Here is a 15899-nt window from a genome sequence, read left to right on the forward strand (position 1 = left end):
TAAAAAAAAAAAAAAAAAAAAAAAAAAAAAAAAAATAAATAAATAATACTGAGGAGGGAGCCCCGCGCTGCTGCTGTTGCTGCTGCTGCAGAGGCCGACAAACAACAACAACAGCAACAACAACAACAACAACAGCAGCAGCAGCAGCAGCAGCAGCAGCAGCAGAAAAATCAACCCTGCTGCTGCTCAGTATATATAGGTATTTATATATAAATAATAAATAAAAAGAAAAATAAAAGAAATAAAAAAAAAGAAAAATAAAACTTTTATTCTCTTACAACACAACAGGCCTCGCTGCTGCTGTTTATCTTATATACAGCAGCAGCAGCAGCAGCAGCAGCAGCAGCAGCAGCAGCAGCAGCAGCCATCGCGTACATGCAGCAGCAGCAGCAGCAGCAGCAGCAAATACAGCAGCAGCAGCAGCAGCAGCAGTCTCGGGGGAGCTCGCTGTATATATTTATATATATGTATATTATTATTATTTACTTTTTTTCTTTATTTTTTTTATTTATTTTATTTATTTATATTTATATTTTATTTATTTTATTTATTATTTATTTATTTATTCTTTTTATTCTTTTTTTATTCAGGTGTATAGACACCCTGTATATACGCACCGCGCACACCGTACAGGAAGGACCCCGTCGTGCTCCTCTCTCCCCCCTTTATGCATGCATGCAGCAGCACCAGCAGCAGCAATTAATTATATTTTTATTGTTTTTTTATTTATTTAATTAACTATTTTATCTCTTATTTATTAATTCATTAATTCTTTATTGTTATACTTTGCTGCGTCTAGTTTGCTGCTGGCGAGCAGCAGCAACAGCAGCAGCAGCAATAGCAGCAGCAGTAGCAGCAGCAGGCTCGCGCTGCTGTTAGAACAACACTAGAAAAAAGGCAGTAACTCTCAGGTGTACAGGCAGCTCGTGCATGCAAAGCTTTGCTGCTGCTGTTTATACATATTTTATTAGCTGCATGCATGCAAATACCTGCCTATACACCCGGGTGCATGCAGCTATTATTATTAACATCTGCAGCAGAAGCAGATCTAACTGTTGCTGCTAATACAAAGGCTGCAGCAAGCAGCAGCAGCAGCAACAGCAGCAAACAGATCCCCCAACTAGCAACAAACACCCGCACACTATAAGCCCATTAGTAGATACAGCAGCAGTAGCAGCAGCTGCTGCTGCAGCAGCCGCTTGTCCACATTGGGTAGGGAGTCAGTCTAGTTTGCTACTGCTGCATGCTGCATGCTGCTGCTGCTGCTGCTGCTGCTGCTGCTGCTGTTATAGTTTATTTACTATTAAATATAAACAGCAAGTTATAGTTAAGAGAAACAAAAGACAAAAAACAAAAGAAGAAAAAGGGCAACAAAACAAAGCCCCAAAGAGCAGCAATGCATGCATGCATGCATGCATGCACGCATTTAGTCGTTGCTGCTGCATGCATGCGCTGCTGCTGCTGCATGCATCTAAAAGCCCCATTATACAAGGCCATAAAAGAACTACAAAAAGAATAACATATTATATTTGTTAACAACTACTAGCTAGCTAGCTAGCTAGCTGGCTAGCCAATTGGCTAGCTAGTTGGGTATCTAAGTAACTAGCCAACACTGGTTAGCTAAATAGCTAAGGGTACCTAGATAGCTAGCTAGTTAGCTAGCTAGTTAGCTAGCTAGTTAGCTAGCTAGCTAGCTAGCTAGTTGGTTAGCTAGCTAGCTAGCTAGCTAGATGACGTTGTGTTATCGGTCCATTCCTCGAGCTGCAGCGCCAGCCGCAGCAAGCGTCCAACGCGCAGCTGCTGCTGTTGCTGCTGCTGCTGCTGTTGCTGCTGCTGCTGCTGCTGCTGATCAGCTTGAGCAATCCAAGCATTAAATGCTTGCTGCTGCAGCGGATGCTGAGGGTGCAGCAGCAGCCGCGACAGCAGCAGCACAAAGGGGGATAAATTGGGGTGTACGTACACCTCAATTGCTTCTCTTAATAAACCAGCAGCAAACAGCAGCGCAGCACGCATGTGTATAGATATACTTCCCCTATATACACAACAAACAGCAGCAGCAGCAGCAACAGCAGATGTTGTTGTTGCTGCAGCAGCAGTAGTTGTTGTTGTAGCTGTTGCTGCAGCAGCAGCAATTGCAAATGCGCTAGTAGTAGTAGTGGTAGTAGCAGCAAACAGCTGCAGCAGCAGCTGCAGCAGCAGCAGCAGCAGCAGCAAGAGGTGCATGCAGACTAACCTGTCCGAAGAAAGGAAGCTGCCTACTAGAGCAACACGCTCTGTTGGGTTAAGAGCAGCAGCAGCAGCAACAGCAAACCAGAACCATCTGCAGCAGCAGCAGCACATATCCCTGCTGCTGCTGTTGCTGTTGCTGCTATTGTTGTTGTTGCTGCTGCTGCTGTTGTTGTTGTTGCTGCTGCTGGATTCCCGTGTTGTAACTACGGCACCTTTTTGTGCCACCTGCAGCAGCAGCAGCAGCAGCAGCAGCAAAAGAATAACATACAAATGAAGCAGCAATAGAGTGTTCTTGAGTACCATGTGCTACAGTGCTGCTCTCTCTGTTGCTGCTGCTGCTGCTGCTGTTGCTGCTGCTGCTGCTGCTGCTGCTGCATGCAAGTACCTGTGTTAAGGACTGGAAGATATTAGTAAGAGATGATTCAGCAGCAGCACGAGCATCTCTTCCTTGGTCACCTAATAAGAACAGCAGCAGCAAAGTATTTTGCTGCTGCTGCTGCTGCTGCTGCTGCTGCGGCATGTGCTGCTGCAGCAGCTGATTCGTTACATACTCTGTTGCTGCCTCTACTGCTGCATCACTGAACTTGTCAGCCCTGATGCTGCTGCATTGCTGCTGCAGCAGCTGCAGCAGCAGCTGCTGCTGCTCCTGGGAAGAACCCCCGCAGCTGCAACAGCTCTCCTTCAGGGAAGCAGCAGGAGCAGCAACCGCAGGAGCAGCAGCAGCAGCAGCAGCAGATGTGTCTGCTGTTGGCGTTGCTGTTGCTGCTGTAGCACTTGCGCTGTCTCCAATTGGGCTCTGTATAGAGGAGGCAGACGTCTCCGCATCTGCTGCTGCTGCTGCTGCAGTTGCTGTTGCTGCTGCTGCAGTTGTTGTTGCTGCTGCTGTTGTTGCTGCTGTTGCTTGTGTCCCTGCAGGCACGTCGCTGCTTGCTGCCTGTTGACGCCCTTTATCCTGTTGCTGCTGCGCTGCAGCTTTCCCTTGTGTCCCCTTTGCTGCTGCTGCTGCTGCTGCTGTTGTTGTCTTGCTGCTGAGGGGAGGGTACAGGGGCAACCGGAAGGGATCCCACAAAAAGACACACTGCTCTACACCACCTGCAGCAGCAGCAGCAGCAGCAGCAGCAACAGCAGCAGCAGCAAGAATAGCAGCAGAAGCAGTAGCAAACACAAAACAGTCCGTTAGTAGTTCCCTTCATCTGTACACCCCAATGCAGTCTGCTGCTGCTGCTGCTGCACTACCTGCAGCAAACACTTGCTGCAGCAGCACCAGGAGCAGCAGCAACAACAGCAACAACAACAGCAGCAGCAGCAAGTATGTACAGCTTACCAATTAGCAGCAGCACTGCATAGGGGACAAACTGCTCTACCCAGCAGCAGCGCAGCAGCTGCCCGCCGCTCTGCAGCTGCTGCTGCAGCTGTTGCTGCTGCTGCTGCTGCTCTAACGATGATGATGAGCAACTACGAAGACACGCAACTGGTGCTGCTGTTGGCTTAATTCGCCGTAGGTGCTGCAGCACCGCTAGGGGCCCCTTCTGCTGCTGCTTCTGCTGCTGCTGCTGCTGCTGCTGCTGTGGATGTGCGTCTGTTTTCTCCTCTACTGCTGCTGCTGCTGCTGCATCAGCAGCAGATTTCACTGCAACAACAGCAACAGCACCACCAGCACATGTAGCAGCAAGAAGAAACTGCGGCTGCTGCTGCTGCTCTGCTGCTGCTGCTGCTGCATCTTGTCTCCATCTTACTGCCCAAGCTAAGCTTGTCAGACCCCAGTTGCTGCTGCTGCTGCTGCTCTTGTGTTGCTGCTGCTGCTGCGGAGCTGGAGGAGGTGTGCTACTGAGTGCTGGTGTCGCTAAGACTGCTGCTGCTGCAGCATGAGCAGCAATGCTGCTGTAGCTGCTGCAGCAAAGCTCCATGAGGGTTCTTGCTTCTGCTGCAGCACGACGGGACATCCCTTGCTGCTGCTGCTGCTGCAGCAGCAGCAGCAAACACAGCATATCTGCCCATGCAGCAAGCCATAGGCCCCCGTCAGTGTCTCCTACAGCAAGCAGCACATCTGCTACAGAGAACTCTTTAGCTCCCCGTGCTGCTGCTGCTGCTGTTGCTGCAGTTGCTGCACCCCCCATTGTAGATGCAGCAGCAGCAGCATTGCTGCTGCTGTCGCCTTCCCATACTGCTGCTGCCGTTGGTTTGCTGCTGAAAGGAAGCAGCAGACGACCAAGAGAGACGAAGGACACAGGGGATGCTGCTGCTGTGCTGCTCCTCGTGCTGCTGCTGCTGCTGCTGTTGCTGCTGTTGCGATGCGGCGGCACTAGAGGAGCCATGACGTGTAGGTACACTTGCACCTGCTTGCTCTGCTGCTGCTGCTGCTGCAAGGGGGCCCACTCAAGGACACACAGCAGCTGAGCATCTGCTGCAGTAGCAGCAGCAGCAGCAGCCACGGCTGCCTCGGGTTCATGGCCAATTGCTGCTGCTGCTGCAGCAACTTGCTCCTGCAGTGCTGCTGCTGCTGCTGCTGGAAGACCTGCTGGCACAGACACAGCAAAAGGCAGCAAACCAGCGAGCGGCTCCACCTGCGCAATTCGCTCATCTGCTGCTGCTGCAGCAGCAGCAGCAGCAGCAGCAACAGCAGCAGCATCAGCAGCAGTTGTTGCTGCTGCTGTTGCTGCGTTTGCTGCTGCATCCCCTTCCTTCAAGGTCAAGACCATAGGGGAGAAACTCTGCCCCTCTTGCTGCTGCTTCTGCTGCTGCTGCTGGTCCTGCCGCCGCCACTGCTGCTGCTGCTGTTGCTGCTGCGGCGGATTTCGCGTTGCTGCTGCTGGCTGAGCAGCAAGTATTTGCCCTGTTGCTGTTGCTGCAAGCAGCAACCATCTCAGTTGTTGTTGTTGCTGCTGCTGCTGCTGTTGCTGCTGCTGCTGCTGCTGCTGCTGCTCAGGATGACCATCGGTTTCTGGAGTGGGTTGTTCCTGTGTCACACCTCCGTCGCTGCTGCTGCTGCTGCTGCTGTTGCTGCTGCTGCTGCTGCTGCTAGTGTTCCTTCTGCTGCAGCTGTTGCAGCAGCAATTAGGAATACGCAACCAGCATAGTTCAGCAGCAGCAGCAACAAGTGCTTGTCTGGTGGAGAGCATGGTGACAGCCTTTTGCTGCTGCTGCTGTTGCTGTTGCTGCTGCAGCTGCAGCAGACTATCCTGCTGCTGCAGCACACCAAAGTGTCCATCAGCTAAGCCAAATGCAACAAGACCAACAAGATTGGGGTGTACGTACACCGCAGTAACAGCAGCATGTAGATCCCTCCAATACATTTGCGAAGGAAAAGGTTTAGTAAACCCTAATTGAATCTGGCGCTGCTGCTGCTGCTGCTGCTGCTGCTGTTGCTGTTGCTGCTGATCTGGGTCGTGGGGCTGATTCGCGGGAGGTAGAGGTGGCAACACGACAGGGAAAGGCAGCAGGTTCTGCTGCTGCTGCTGCTGCTGCAGCTGCTGCAGCGATTTCCCCGTTGCATCAGCAGCATCGCCATCAGCAGCAGCAGCAGCAGCTGCTGCTGCTGCTGCTGTAGGTCGCACTAGATATCTACAAGGGTCTACAAGTGGCAGCAGTTGCTGCTGTGGTTGCAGTTGCTGCAGCAGCAGATCAGCAGCAGCAGATACATCTGTACAACGAATAGTACTGTCTCCGCATGCAGCAGCAGCAGCAGCAGGATAAGAAGGAGACACAGACAAGGATTGTACCCAACCACCAAGACACCCCATTTGCCATAGCATGCATGCTTTCTTATTCACCCCTCTTCCTCCTGCTGCTGCTGCAGCTGCTGCTGCTGGTGCTGCTGGTGGTGCTGCTGCTCCTGCTGCAGCTGTAGCACCAGAGGTAGTGTCAGCAGCAGCAGGTGCTGCTGCTGCTGCTGCTGCTGCTGCATCGTCTGCTGCTGTCTGTGCCTCCTTTAGGCTTCGTGGTGTGCTGCTGTCAGAAACATCTTCTGGTAATGCTGCTGCTGCTGTTGCTGTGGCTGCTGCTGTTGCTGCTGCTGCTGTTCCTTCAGCTGCAGCATCAGTTACTGCCGGAGCAGCAGCAGTAGCAGCAGCAGCAGCAGCTGCTGCTGCTGCTGTCTCCGCAGGAGACTGTAGGGGGAGAGCTGACAATACCAGCTGTCTATCTAAGCTGGTAGTAAGCATAAGCAAATAAGGAGAAGCAGCAGCAGCAGCATCCCCTGCTGCTGCTGCTGCTGCTGCTGCTGCTGTCTCTGTTGGGTAGCTGCCAGCATCAGCAGCAACAGCAGCAGCAAAGCAGCAAATAGAAAATATAGGTCGTGTATGTGGCTGCAGCAGCCTCGTTAGATGCTGTTGCTGCTGCTGCTGCTGCTGTTGGGGTCGTTTCTTTTTGCTTCCCTTAGGTTGTGGCACTAGAAGCAGCAACTGCTGCTGCTGCTGCTGCTGCTGCTGCTGCTGCTGCGCATCCAATAAGGCCTGCTGCAGATGGAGACACATTAGCTCACCAGATAAGGAACCTAAAAGGAGACAGTTAGGTGCAGCAGCATGCCATGATAGGGACAGCCATAGCCTGTTGCTGTTCTGCTGCTGCTGCTGCTGTTTGCTGCTACCCTTACTGTTGCTGCTGCTGCTGCTGCCAGACTCTGTGGTGGATAAACGCATCTGCAACAATACACCACCCGCAGAAGCAGCAGCAGCAGCAGCAGCAGCAGCAGCAGCAGGAGACAGCTGCCACAGCAGCAGCTCCTGGTTACGGGAAGCAGAAGCTAACAACCATCCTTGTGCTGCTGCTGCTGCTTCTGCTCCTGCATGCGCTTCCCCATATACATCCTGCTGCTGCTGCTGCTGCTGCTGCTGCTGCAGTTGCTGCTGCTGCTGCTGCTGCTGCTGCTGCTGCTGCAGAGAAGGCCTTATAAAGCAGAGACTTGTTATACGATCCTGGTGTCTCCCTAGACTGCGCAGCACTTGCTGCTGCAGCACATCCAGCAGCAGCAAGGCCCCTCCTTCATAGCCAACTGCAGCAAGAATGCGGCAGCAGCCACCGTTGCTGCCGCTGCTGCTGCTGCTGCTGCTGTTGCTGCTGCTGCTGCTTTTAATCTCTCCCGGTTCCTCCTCATCATCTGTAGAGTTTTGCTGCTGCTGTGTCTCTGCAGCAGCAGGAGACATCCGTTTTCCTTTCTCATGTGCTGCTGCTCCTGTTGCTGCTGCTGCTGCTGCAGCAGCAGCAGCAGCATGGCAGTGCCACGGAGCTCGTTCAGCACAGCAGCAGCAGCTGCTGCTGTTGCTGCTGCAGCCGTTGCATCTTAAGGAGAGGATAGCAAGCTCAACAACCTTTTGCTGCAGCGGCTGCACTGCTGCTGCATGCAGCTTCGGTTTGCATGCAGCAGCAGAGTTGCTGCTGCTGCTGCTGCTGCAGGAGACAGTCCCCTCTACTTGCCAGAAGACAAGCTTCCCTCGTGTGTCTCCACTAACGCACAGCAGCCAAAATCCCCCTTCTGCTGCTGCTGCTGCTGTTGCTGCTGCTGTTCCTGCTGCTGCTGCTGCTGTTCCTGCTGCTGCTGCTGTTCCTGCTGCTGCTGCTGCTGTTGCTGGCAGCAAGCAGCCCCCACACACCGCTAAGGCCTCGGGGTCACCTATGTGCTGCCTATGCGTCGATACAGCAGCAGCAAGAGGCATTGCTCCACTAATACGGCGCTGCTGCTGCTGCTGTTGCTGCTGCTGTTGCTGCTGTTGCTGCTGCTGCTGCTGGGGGTCTACCTGCAGCAGGTTAAGGTTCTGCTGCTGCATGCGCCACAGCCGCACGCTGCGATCTGCATGCGTTGTGATGAACAGACACCCCAAGGACTCAAAGCCAAGGCACACACGTCTCCCCACAAACCCGCTGCTGCTGCTGCTGCTGCTGCTGCTGCAGTGGCTGTTGCTGCTGTTGCTGCTGCTGCTGGAGACGCTGTTGCTGTTGCTAGCGTCATCTCCAGGGGATGTAGGTGCTCCTGCTGCAGGTGCTGTTGCTGCTGCTGCTGCTGCTGCTGTAAGGGCCCAGGATACAGCTAAGGGCTTCGCCTTAGTACCACAATCTAATAGAGAGAGGGGGGCCCCCTGCTGCAGCTGCAGCAGCAGCAGCAGCGACTTCGTTACTAGTAGGCAGTCCCCTGTTAAGGCGTTGCTGCTGCTGCTGTTGCTGCAGTGCCAACGTGTTGATGCTGGCAGCACGCACTGAAGGGCCCCTACAGGAGAGACAGTGTGCTGCTGCTGCTGCTGTTGCAGCTGTTGCTGCTGCTGCTGCTGCAGAAGCCCTGGTGGATGATGCTGCAGCAGTTCCTGCTGTTGCTGCTGCAGTTTTCCTTCATGTTGCGCCTCTTCCTGTTGCTGTTGCTGCAGAATCTGGCGCAGCAGCTGCTGCTGCTGCTGCAGCAGCAGCAGCTCGGGGTCCTCATCTTGCTGCTGCATGCAATTATCTATAGGAGCAACCATCAGCAAAGAAATACACCTTACTGCAGCAGCAAACTAATTTAGTTAGTCATATAAGAGGAGCAGCAGGAGTAGGAGCTGCTGCAGCTGCAGCTACTGTTGGTGTTCGTGCTGCTGCTGCTACAGCTGCTGCTGTGCAGTGTTGCTGCTGCTGCTGCTGCTGCTGCTGCTAGTACTACTGAAACAGCAGCAGCAGCAAGCATGCAGCAAATAATAAATAATTAATAAATAATTAAATCTTCTATATAAAGAAAAAAGGCAAAGATAAACAAAAGACAACTTATGTGCACACCCCCCTCTAGATCTCGAGCTGCTGCTAGAGCAGCAGCAGCTGCTGCTAATGCTGCTGCTGCTGCTCCTGCTGCTGCTGCTGCGTCGATGGGGGAGAGGGGCCCCCCAAGCCCCTCCCCACCAATAGCAGCAACAACTGCAGCAATTGGCTTGGATTTTGCTGTTTTTTTGCTTCTTTTAAGGGAGGAATAATCAGCAGCAGCAGCAACAGCAGCAGCAGCAGCAGCAATAGCAGCAGCAGCAGCAGCTGAACGTCTCCTGCCGCCCACCCCCGTCCCCCGCAGCAGCAGCAGCACCATCTCTCTGTACCCTTTGCCCCTCTTCTCTTGTTCCATTTGTTTATATACTGCTGCTTGCTGCAGCAACAGGAGCAAAAGGGATTTGCTGCAGCAGAAGGTGCAGCAGCAGCAGACACTGCAGCACGTAACCCCTCCTTCCTTGCCCGACCTTATGGCTCAACCACAAGCTGAGGCAGCAGCAGCACCAGCAGCAGCTGCTGCTGCTGCTGGTGCTGCAGTTGCTGCTGCTCCTGCAGCAGCACAGAAGGCAAATAAGGAGGAGAGGGGCATGCAGCGGGGAGCAGCAGCAGACCTTGCTATTGCTGCTCTAGGGGACGGCCCGCTGCTGCAGCAAAAGGACCTTGAGCTGCTGCAGCAGCTACCCATCACGGAGGAGCTGCAGCAGCTGCTGCTGCAGCGCCAGGCATTGTTTGAGCTGGCAGGACCGCAGGATGGGTCACAGCAACAGCAGCAGCAGGTAGTTGCTGCTCGCAGCAACAGCAGCAGCAGCAGCAGCAGCAGCAGCAAGTGGGGTTTATGGAGCATCCCTAGGGCGCTATCATCAGGCCTTCGACAGGTCGGCGTGCTGCTGCGTCTAAGCCGCAGCAGCAACGACGCAGCAGCAGCAGCAGCAGCAGCAGCAGCAGACGAAGCATTAGCATGGTTACCTAGACAGGGTCTGCTGCTGGGGTGTACGTACACCCCAACTATTAGCTTAACGACAGAGCAACCGCTGCCGCAGCATTTGCTGCCGCCGCAGCTGCGGGCACTGCAGCAGCAGCCTGTGCTGCTTGCTGCAGCAGCAGGAGAATTTTCTTTGATGCTGCCTCTGTTTGACGCCTGGTGGAGGACGTGGCAGAAGCAGCAGCAGCAGCAGCAGCAGCAGCAACTGCAACTGCAGCAGCAGCAGCAATCCTGTCCCTGCAGCATGAAAAGAGCTGCAGCAGAGGAGACACCCCAATCAGACAGTACTGTCCCCTCTATTGATGACAGCCCAAGCAGCAGCAGCAGCAGCAGCCCAACCAACAGCAGCAGCAGCAGCAGCCCAAGAAACACGAGCAGCAGCATCAGCAGCAGCAGCAGCAGCAGCAGCAGGCCGATGCAGCCGGTGGCGGACTATAGGGGTATGCTGCTGAACTTGAACTGTACATCAGATTGCTGCAGCATATCATTGTCTGCTGCTCCTTCTGCTGCTCCTGCTCCTGCTGCTCCTGCAGCAGCAGCAGCAGCAGCAGCAGCAGCAGCAACAGTGTCTCTTTTCTCCTCAGCAGGGAGACTGTCTATCCCGCTGCAGCAGCTAGCCAAGCTAGCCACCCTTGCTCAGTTCCATATGCTTACTGCCCCTGCACACAATCCGCAGAAGCAGCAGCAGCAGCAGAAGCAGCAGCAGAAGCAGCAGCAGCAGCAGCAGCAGCAGGAACAGCAGCAGCAGCAGGTAGGGAGGAAGGCCCAAAGAAAGGCAGCTATGCTGTCTATTAAGGCACTAGTAGGTCTTATTGATGCCTTAGTTGGGGAGGCGCAGCAGCAGCTGCAGCGCATGCATTGCTGCAGCAGCAGCAGCAGCAGCAACGGGGATGCATGCCGCTGCACTGGTCCTTGCTGCAAACGTACACTTCCTTCTGTCTATTATAGACAGCAGGACCTGCAGCAGCAGCAGCAGCAGCAGAAGCAGCAGCAGCAGAAGCAGCCTCCTCCTGTTGTTGTCCCTCATCTGGTAGCACATCTACGGTGTACAGACAGCATAGAAGGTGTTCGTGCTGCTGCTGCTGCGCTGCAGCAGCTAATTGCTGCTGCACCTGCAGGCCTAGTAGGAGGTATTCATATATCAGGTGCATGCAAGGCAGCAACTCCTTTGCTGCAAAGGAGACAGCTTGTTGCTGCAGCAGCACATGAGCTTTCTCCTGCTGCTGCTGCTGCAGCAGCAGCAGCAGCAGCACCGGCACCAGAGCGGCCGCTGCTGCGCGTGGTATCTGTGCATGCAGCAGCAGGACCCCTTGAGCTGCTGCATGCGCTGCTGCTGGGTGCAGACATAGTAGAGGGTGGTGCTGCTGCTAGCGGCAGCAGCGCAGCAGCAGGAATAGCATGGAGCTTTGGTATACCATCAGAGGAAGAAATTGCTGCTGCTGCTGCAGAACTGCAGCAGCAGCAGCAGCAGCAGGGAGACGTGCTGCTCGCGCTGCAGCAGCTCGAGCAGCTGCCACACGAACACCTTCGGCTGTATAGGCAGCTAAATTTAATGTCTTCTTTGTATAGGGATGACACCAGGTGTATAGACGGTACACCTAGCAGCTGCAGCTACAGCAGCAGCAGCAGCAGCAGCAGCAGCAGCAGCAGCAGCAGCTCAACAGCAACGGGAGTACCAGGCGATACAGAAGATGAAATGGATGCAGACGAAGCAGAAAAACAGCAGCAGCAGCAGCAGCAGCAGCAGGAGCAGCAGCAGCAGCATATAGGGTATACATCCTGCGTAAAAGAGAGCCGCTGCTATCTACATCATTTGCTGCTGCAGGAAGAACTAAATGCACCGTCGCTGCTGCAGCAGCACAATGCTGAGTGCTGCCTCTCTTTTGCTGCTGCTGCTGCTAGCAGCATAGCAAGAGGAACTGCTGCTGCATTTGTTCATTGCTTCCTCAAGACACAGACACTTACCCCACAGCAATATGCTGCAGAGTTCCCTGGTGCTGCTCCTGTTGCTGCACCTGCTGCTGCTGCTGCTGCTGCAGCAGCACCAAGTCCGTTTGCTGCTGATGATGGTCATGATGCTGCTGCTGTAGCAGAAAATTCAGAGGAGAAGAAGCGGGAAGAGCAGCAGCAGCAGCAACAGCAGCAGCAGAAACAGGAAGAACAGCAACAGCAGAAACAGGAACAACAACAGCAACAGGAACAGCAGAAACAGGAACAGCAGCAACAGCAGCAGGTGCAGCAACAGAAACAGGAGCAGCAGAAGCAGGAGGAGCAAAAAGAAACAACACCTGTCTCTGCAGCAGCAGCAGCAGCAGCAGCAGCAACAGCAGCAGCAGGAGAGGAAGCAAGTCAAGGTATATCACCAGCAGCAAATCAAGGGACCCAAGGCTTACTGTACACTAGAAGCGGCAGCAGCAACAGCAGCAGCAGCAGCTGCTGCAGCGGCAGCAGCAGCATGGAACTAGAGCCCTCAGCTGTACCCGTCAAGCGTTCGCGCGGCCGCCCTCGCCGCAGCAGCAGCCTTGGAGCCAATGACTTTATTATTATTAGCAACAGCAGCAGCAGCAGCAGCAGCAGCAGCAACAGCAGCAGCAGTGCAGCAGCTGCTGCTGAGAGCAGCAGCACCTTCATTAAAACTGGCAGCAGCAGCAGCATCTCCTTCCAGAAGAGGCGACGCATGCAGAACTGAGGGAAGCAGCAGCAACAATGGCAGCAATTGCTGCACAGGAGGGACGAGCAGCAGCAGCAGCAGCAGCAGCCTCTACTGCTGCAGCAGCTGCTGCTGCTGCTCTTGGCGTTACGAAGGAACAGCAGCAGCAATTGATGTTGATGTAGTTTACGGGGCGTAGGCCAACAGCAGCAGCAGTTGCAGCAGCAGCAGTTGCAGCAGCAGCAGTTGCAGCAGCAGCAGTTGCAGCAGCATTTGCTGCTGCTGCTGTTGCTGCTGCTGCTCCATAGCCTTCTTGCAGACCCCGCAGCAGCAAACTGTCGGGTGTATGTACACCTTAGCAGGGACTCGTGTCCGCAGCAGCAAGTGCGGAATGCAGCAGCAGGAGCAGCAATAAGCTGCTGCTGCTGCTGCTGCTTCTATAACAGCTGATTTGCTGCTGCTGAAGTAGACCCCAGCAGCAAGCAGCAAACAGCAGCAAGCCGCAGCCTGTGCGGCGGTGTTTGGATGTCGTAGCCTATTGCTGCTGCTGCAGCATGTTTGCTGCTGCAGCAAGTTGTTTGCTTTGCTGCAGCAGCAAGTTGTTTGCTGCAGCAGCACATTGTTTGTTTTGCTGCAGTAGTAGTACGCTGTTTGCTGTGCTGCAGCAGCAGCACGTAGTTTGCTTTGCTGCAGCTGCTGCTGCAGCTGCAGCAGCTGCTGCTGCAGCTGCAGCAGCAGCAGCTGCAGCAGCAGCAGCAGCAGCAGCAGCAGCCTTTCAATAGCTTGACGGACGTACACCCCAAGGGGTTATGTATGACCCTTTCTTAATAAATTTCTTATCTAAACCCTAGCATTAGGGTTTAGGGTTTATAAACCCTAAACCCTAAACCCTAAATTAAGGTAATATACACAAATAATAATAAATTAGTACTATTAGGGTTTAGCAACCTACGCATGCATGCATGCATGCATGCACTAAACCCTAGTATATATATCTAACAAAACCCCTAAACCCTAGCAAACCCTAAACCCTAGCAAACCCTAAACCCTAGCAAACCCTAAACCCTAATCGTAACTATAAAGGTTTATTGACTCATTTATAGCTTGAACAAAGTATTCGCATGCAAACAAAGGAGTTGCTGTTGCTGCTGCTGCTGCTGCAGCAGCAGCAACAGCTAGACAAAACCCCAAGGAAGTTTCCCTTGAAACTGCTGCTGCTGCTGTTGCTGCTGCTGCTGCTGCTGCTGCTGCTATTAAACAGCAGCTACCCAGTATATCCCATACCCACATGTGGTGGTACAACTGCAGCAGCAGCAGCAGCAGCAGCAGCAGCAGCACCCATCTTCTGCAAGAGCATCTGCTGCTGCAGCATTTGCTGCTGCTGCTGCCTCTGCTGCTGCATATTAAGCAGCAGCAACTGCGTGTTGCTGCTATGCCGTATAACCCATCATTATAACCACAGCAGCAGCGCGTACACTATACCACCACCACCACCACCACCGCAGCAGCAGCAGCAGCAGCAGCAGCAGCAGCAGCAGGAGGAAATAAATAAAATAAATTAAATAAGCATAGCCTCTATATTATTTTTTAATTCAGCTATTTGTGGGTTAAGTGCACTACCATCCTTACTAATTATACAGCATGCAATAACAGGTCGGGATACACCGCATGCACGGCCTAAGGATACCTTAGATTCAACAAACACGTAGGGGACATTCTGCAGCAGCAGCAGCAACAGCAGCAGCAGCAACAGCAGCAGCAGCAGCAGCAGCAGGAAAAGTTGCATAAGGGAGGGAAAAGGAAAAAAATAAGGGGCTAGGGATGGGGCAGAAAGAACAGCAGCAGGAAGTGTAAGGCACAACTCCTAGTGCAGCAGCAGCAGCAGGGGGAGGAAGAGGAAGAGGGAAGGTAGCTAGATGTACAGAAAGAGTAGCAGCAGCAGCAGCAGCTGCTGCTGCAGTTATAGTGTATATACATACCTTATCTTCGCATACAAGAGGGAGGTGCAGCAAAATCTCCAATGGCTCCGCGTCTGCTGCTAAGACCACCAACTCAGCTAATCCTCTATTTAATCCTTTTGTTGCTGCAGCACAGCAGCAGCAGCAGCAGCAGCAACAGCAGCAATATTAGCAGCAGCAGCAACAGCAATATTAGAAACAGCAGCAGCAGCAATATTAGCAACAGCAGCAGCAACCATATGTCTGAGGAATACTAAAGAGCCAATGGTGCTGCTGCTGCTGCTGCTGCTATATATCCTTGTACTGCTGTTGCTCTTGCTCTTGCTGCTGCTGCTGCTGCTGCTGGTGTTCCTAGGTCTGCAGCATCTGTGCGAATATATCTGATCGTTCTCCTGCATGCTTGCCGACCATTCTGCTGCTGCAACAGCAGCAGCGACAGCAGCAACAGCAGCAGCAGCAACAACAGCAGCAGCAGCAGGAGGTTAGCTTACCTTCATTAGCTCCCTTCTTGAGCTGCTTGTAGCTGCATGCTTGCTGCACTGTATCCAAGATAGTGTTAGTAAGCTCGGGGGAGGCAAGAGGGTATGCCTTAGGGTTTGTTTCTTTTTCTGCGGTCATTGTGAATAAAAAAGGAATAAAATATTAATTAATTATAAAAATATAATTAATTAAGAAAAAAAAAGAAGAAAATACGTAAAATAAACACAAGAAGGAGGCAACACAACAGAAACAGCTGATGGATAATAGTTAGTTAGCTGTGGGGGAATAAAGAAGAAAGGGAAGCACGGCGCTCTAAACAGGGCAATTTGCCTCTGTTTTCATTGCGTCTCTTCCTTTAAATAAATTAAATACATTATTTTTATTTATTTATTCATAAAAAGGAGAAAAAAAGATGCAGATTGATATACCTTTAGCCCTATTACCAGCAGCAGCCAGCCCCACAGCAGCCCCATCGTACTTCCTTCCTTCTTCCTTTTGTTGCTCTTCTTGCATGCGCTGCAGCAACTGCAGCAACTGCAGCAACTGCAGCAACTGCAGCAACTGCAGCAACTGCAGCAACTGCAGCATCTGCTGTAATGCTGCTGCATGCGTCAAAGAAGGAGCAGCAGCAAAATATGCTATACTATATGCATGCGCTATAGCAACTACTACATTAGCTGCAGCAGATGCATGCACTCCCCTCTTGTATATAAGGTAATATTAATATTTTGTCTTTTTTTTTTTCCTTAAATAAATTTATTTATATACAAATATAGTACTATTAATTATAAGAAGAAATACTGTATATAAATAAGTATATATATATATATATATATATAAGTACATATATATTATTATATAATTATTCTTTTTTTTTTTTTTTTTT

At 52.4% G+C, this 15899-nt stretch overlaps 2 protein-coding genes across 2 annotated transcripts; one reads left to right on the top strand and one right to left on the bottom strand.

Moving 5' to 3' along the window:
- Window positions 1-1722: 1722 nt before the first annotated feature.
- EMWEY_00033840 (hypothetical protein, conserved) lies at window positions 1723-8675 on the bottom strand (the record flags this gene model as incomplete). The annotated part of the gene is made up of 3 exons (XM_013478491.1): window positions 1723-1973; window positions 2530-3321; window positions 3554-8675. The coding sequence occupies 3 exons, from the start codon at window positions 8673-8675 to the stop codon at window positions 1723-1725; spliced, it is 6165 nt and encodes a 2054-aa protein (XP_013333945.1).
- Window positions 8676-9413: 738 nt separating this feature from the next.
- EMWEY_00033850 (hypothetical protein, conserved) lies at window positions 9414-12614 on the top strand (the record flags this gene model as incomplete). Its single annotated transcript, XM_013478492.1, has 1 exon — window positions 9414-12614. The coding sequence occupies one exon, from the start codon at window positions 9414-9416 to the stop codon at window positions 12612-12614; it is 3201 nt and encodes a 1066-aa protein (XP_013333946.1).
- Between the last annotated feature and the right edge of the window lie 3285 nt (window positions 12615-15899).

Source organism: Eimeria maxima, genomic scaffold (genome assembly GCF_000499605.1).
Source record: "Eimeria maxima Weybridge genomic scaffold, Emw_scaff456, whole genome shotgun sequence".
In the NCBI taxonomy this organism is placed as follows: domain Eukaryota; phylum Apicomplexa; class Conoidasida; order Eucoccidiorida; family Eimeriidae; genus Eimeria; species Eimeria maxima.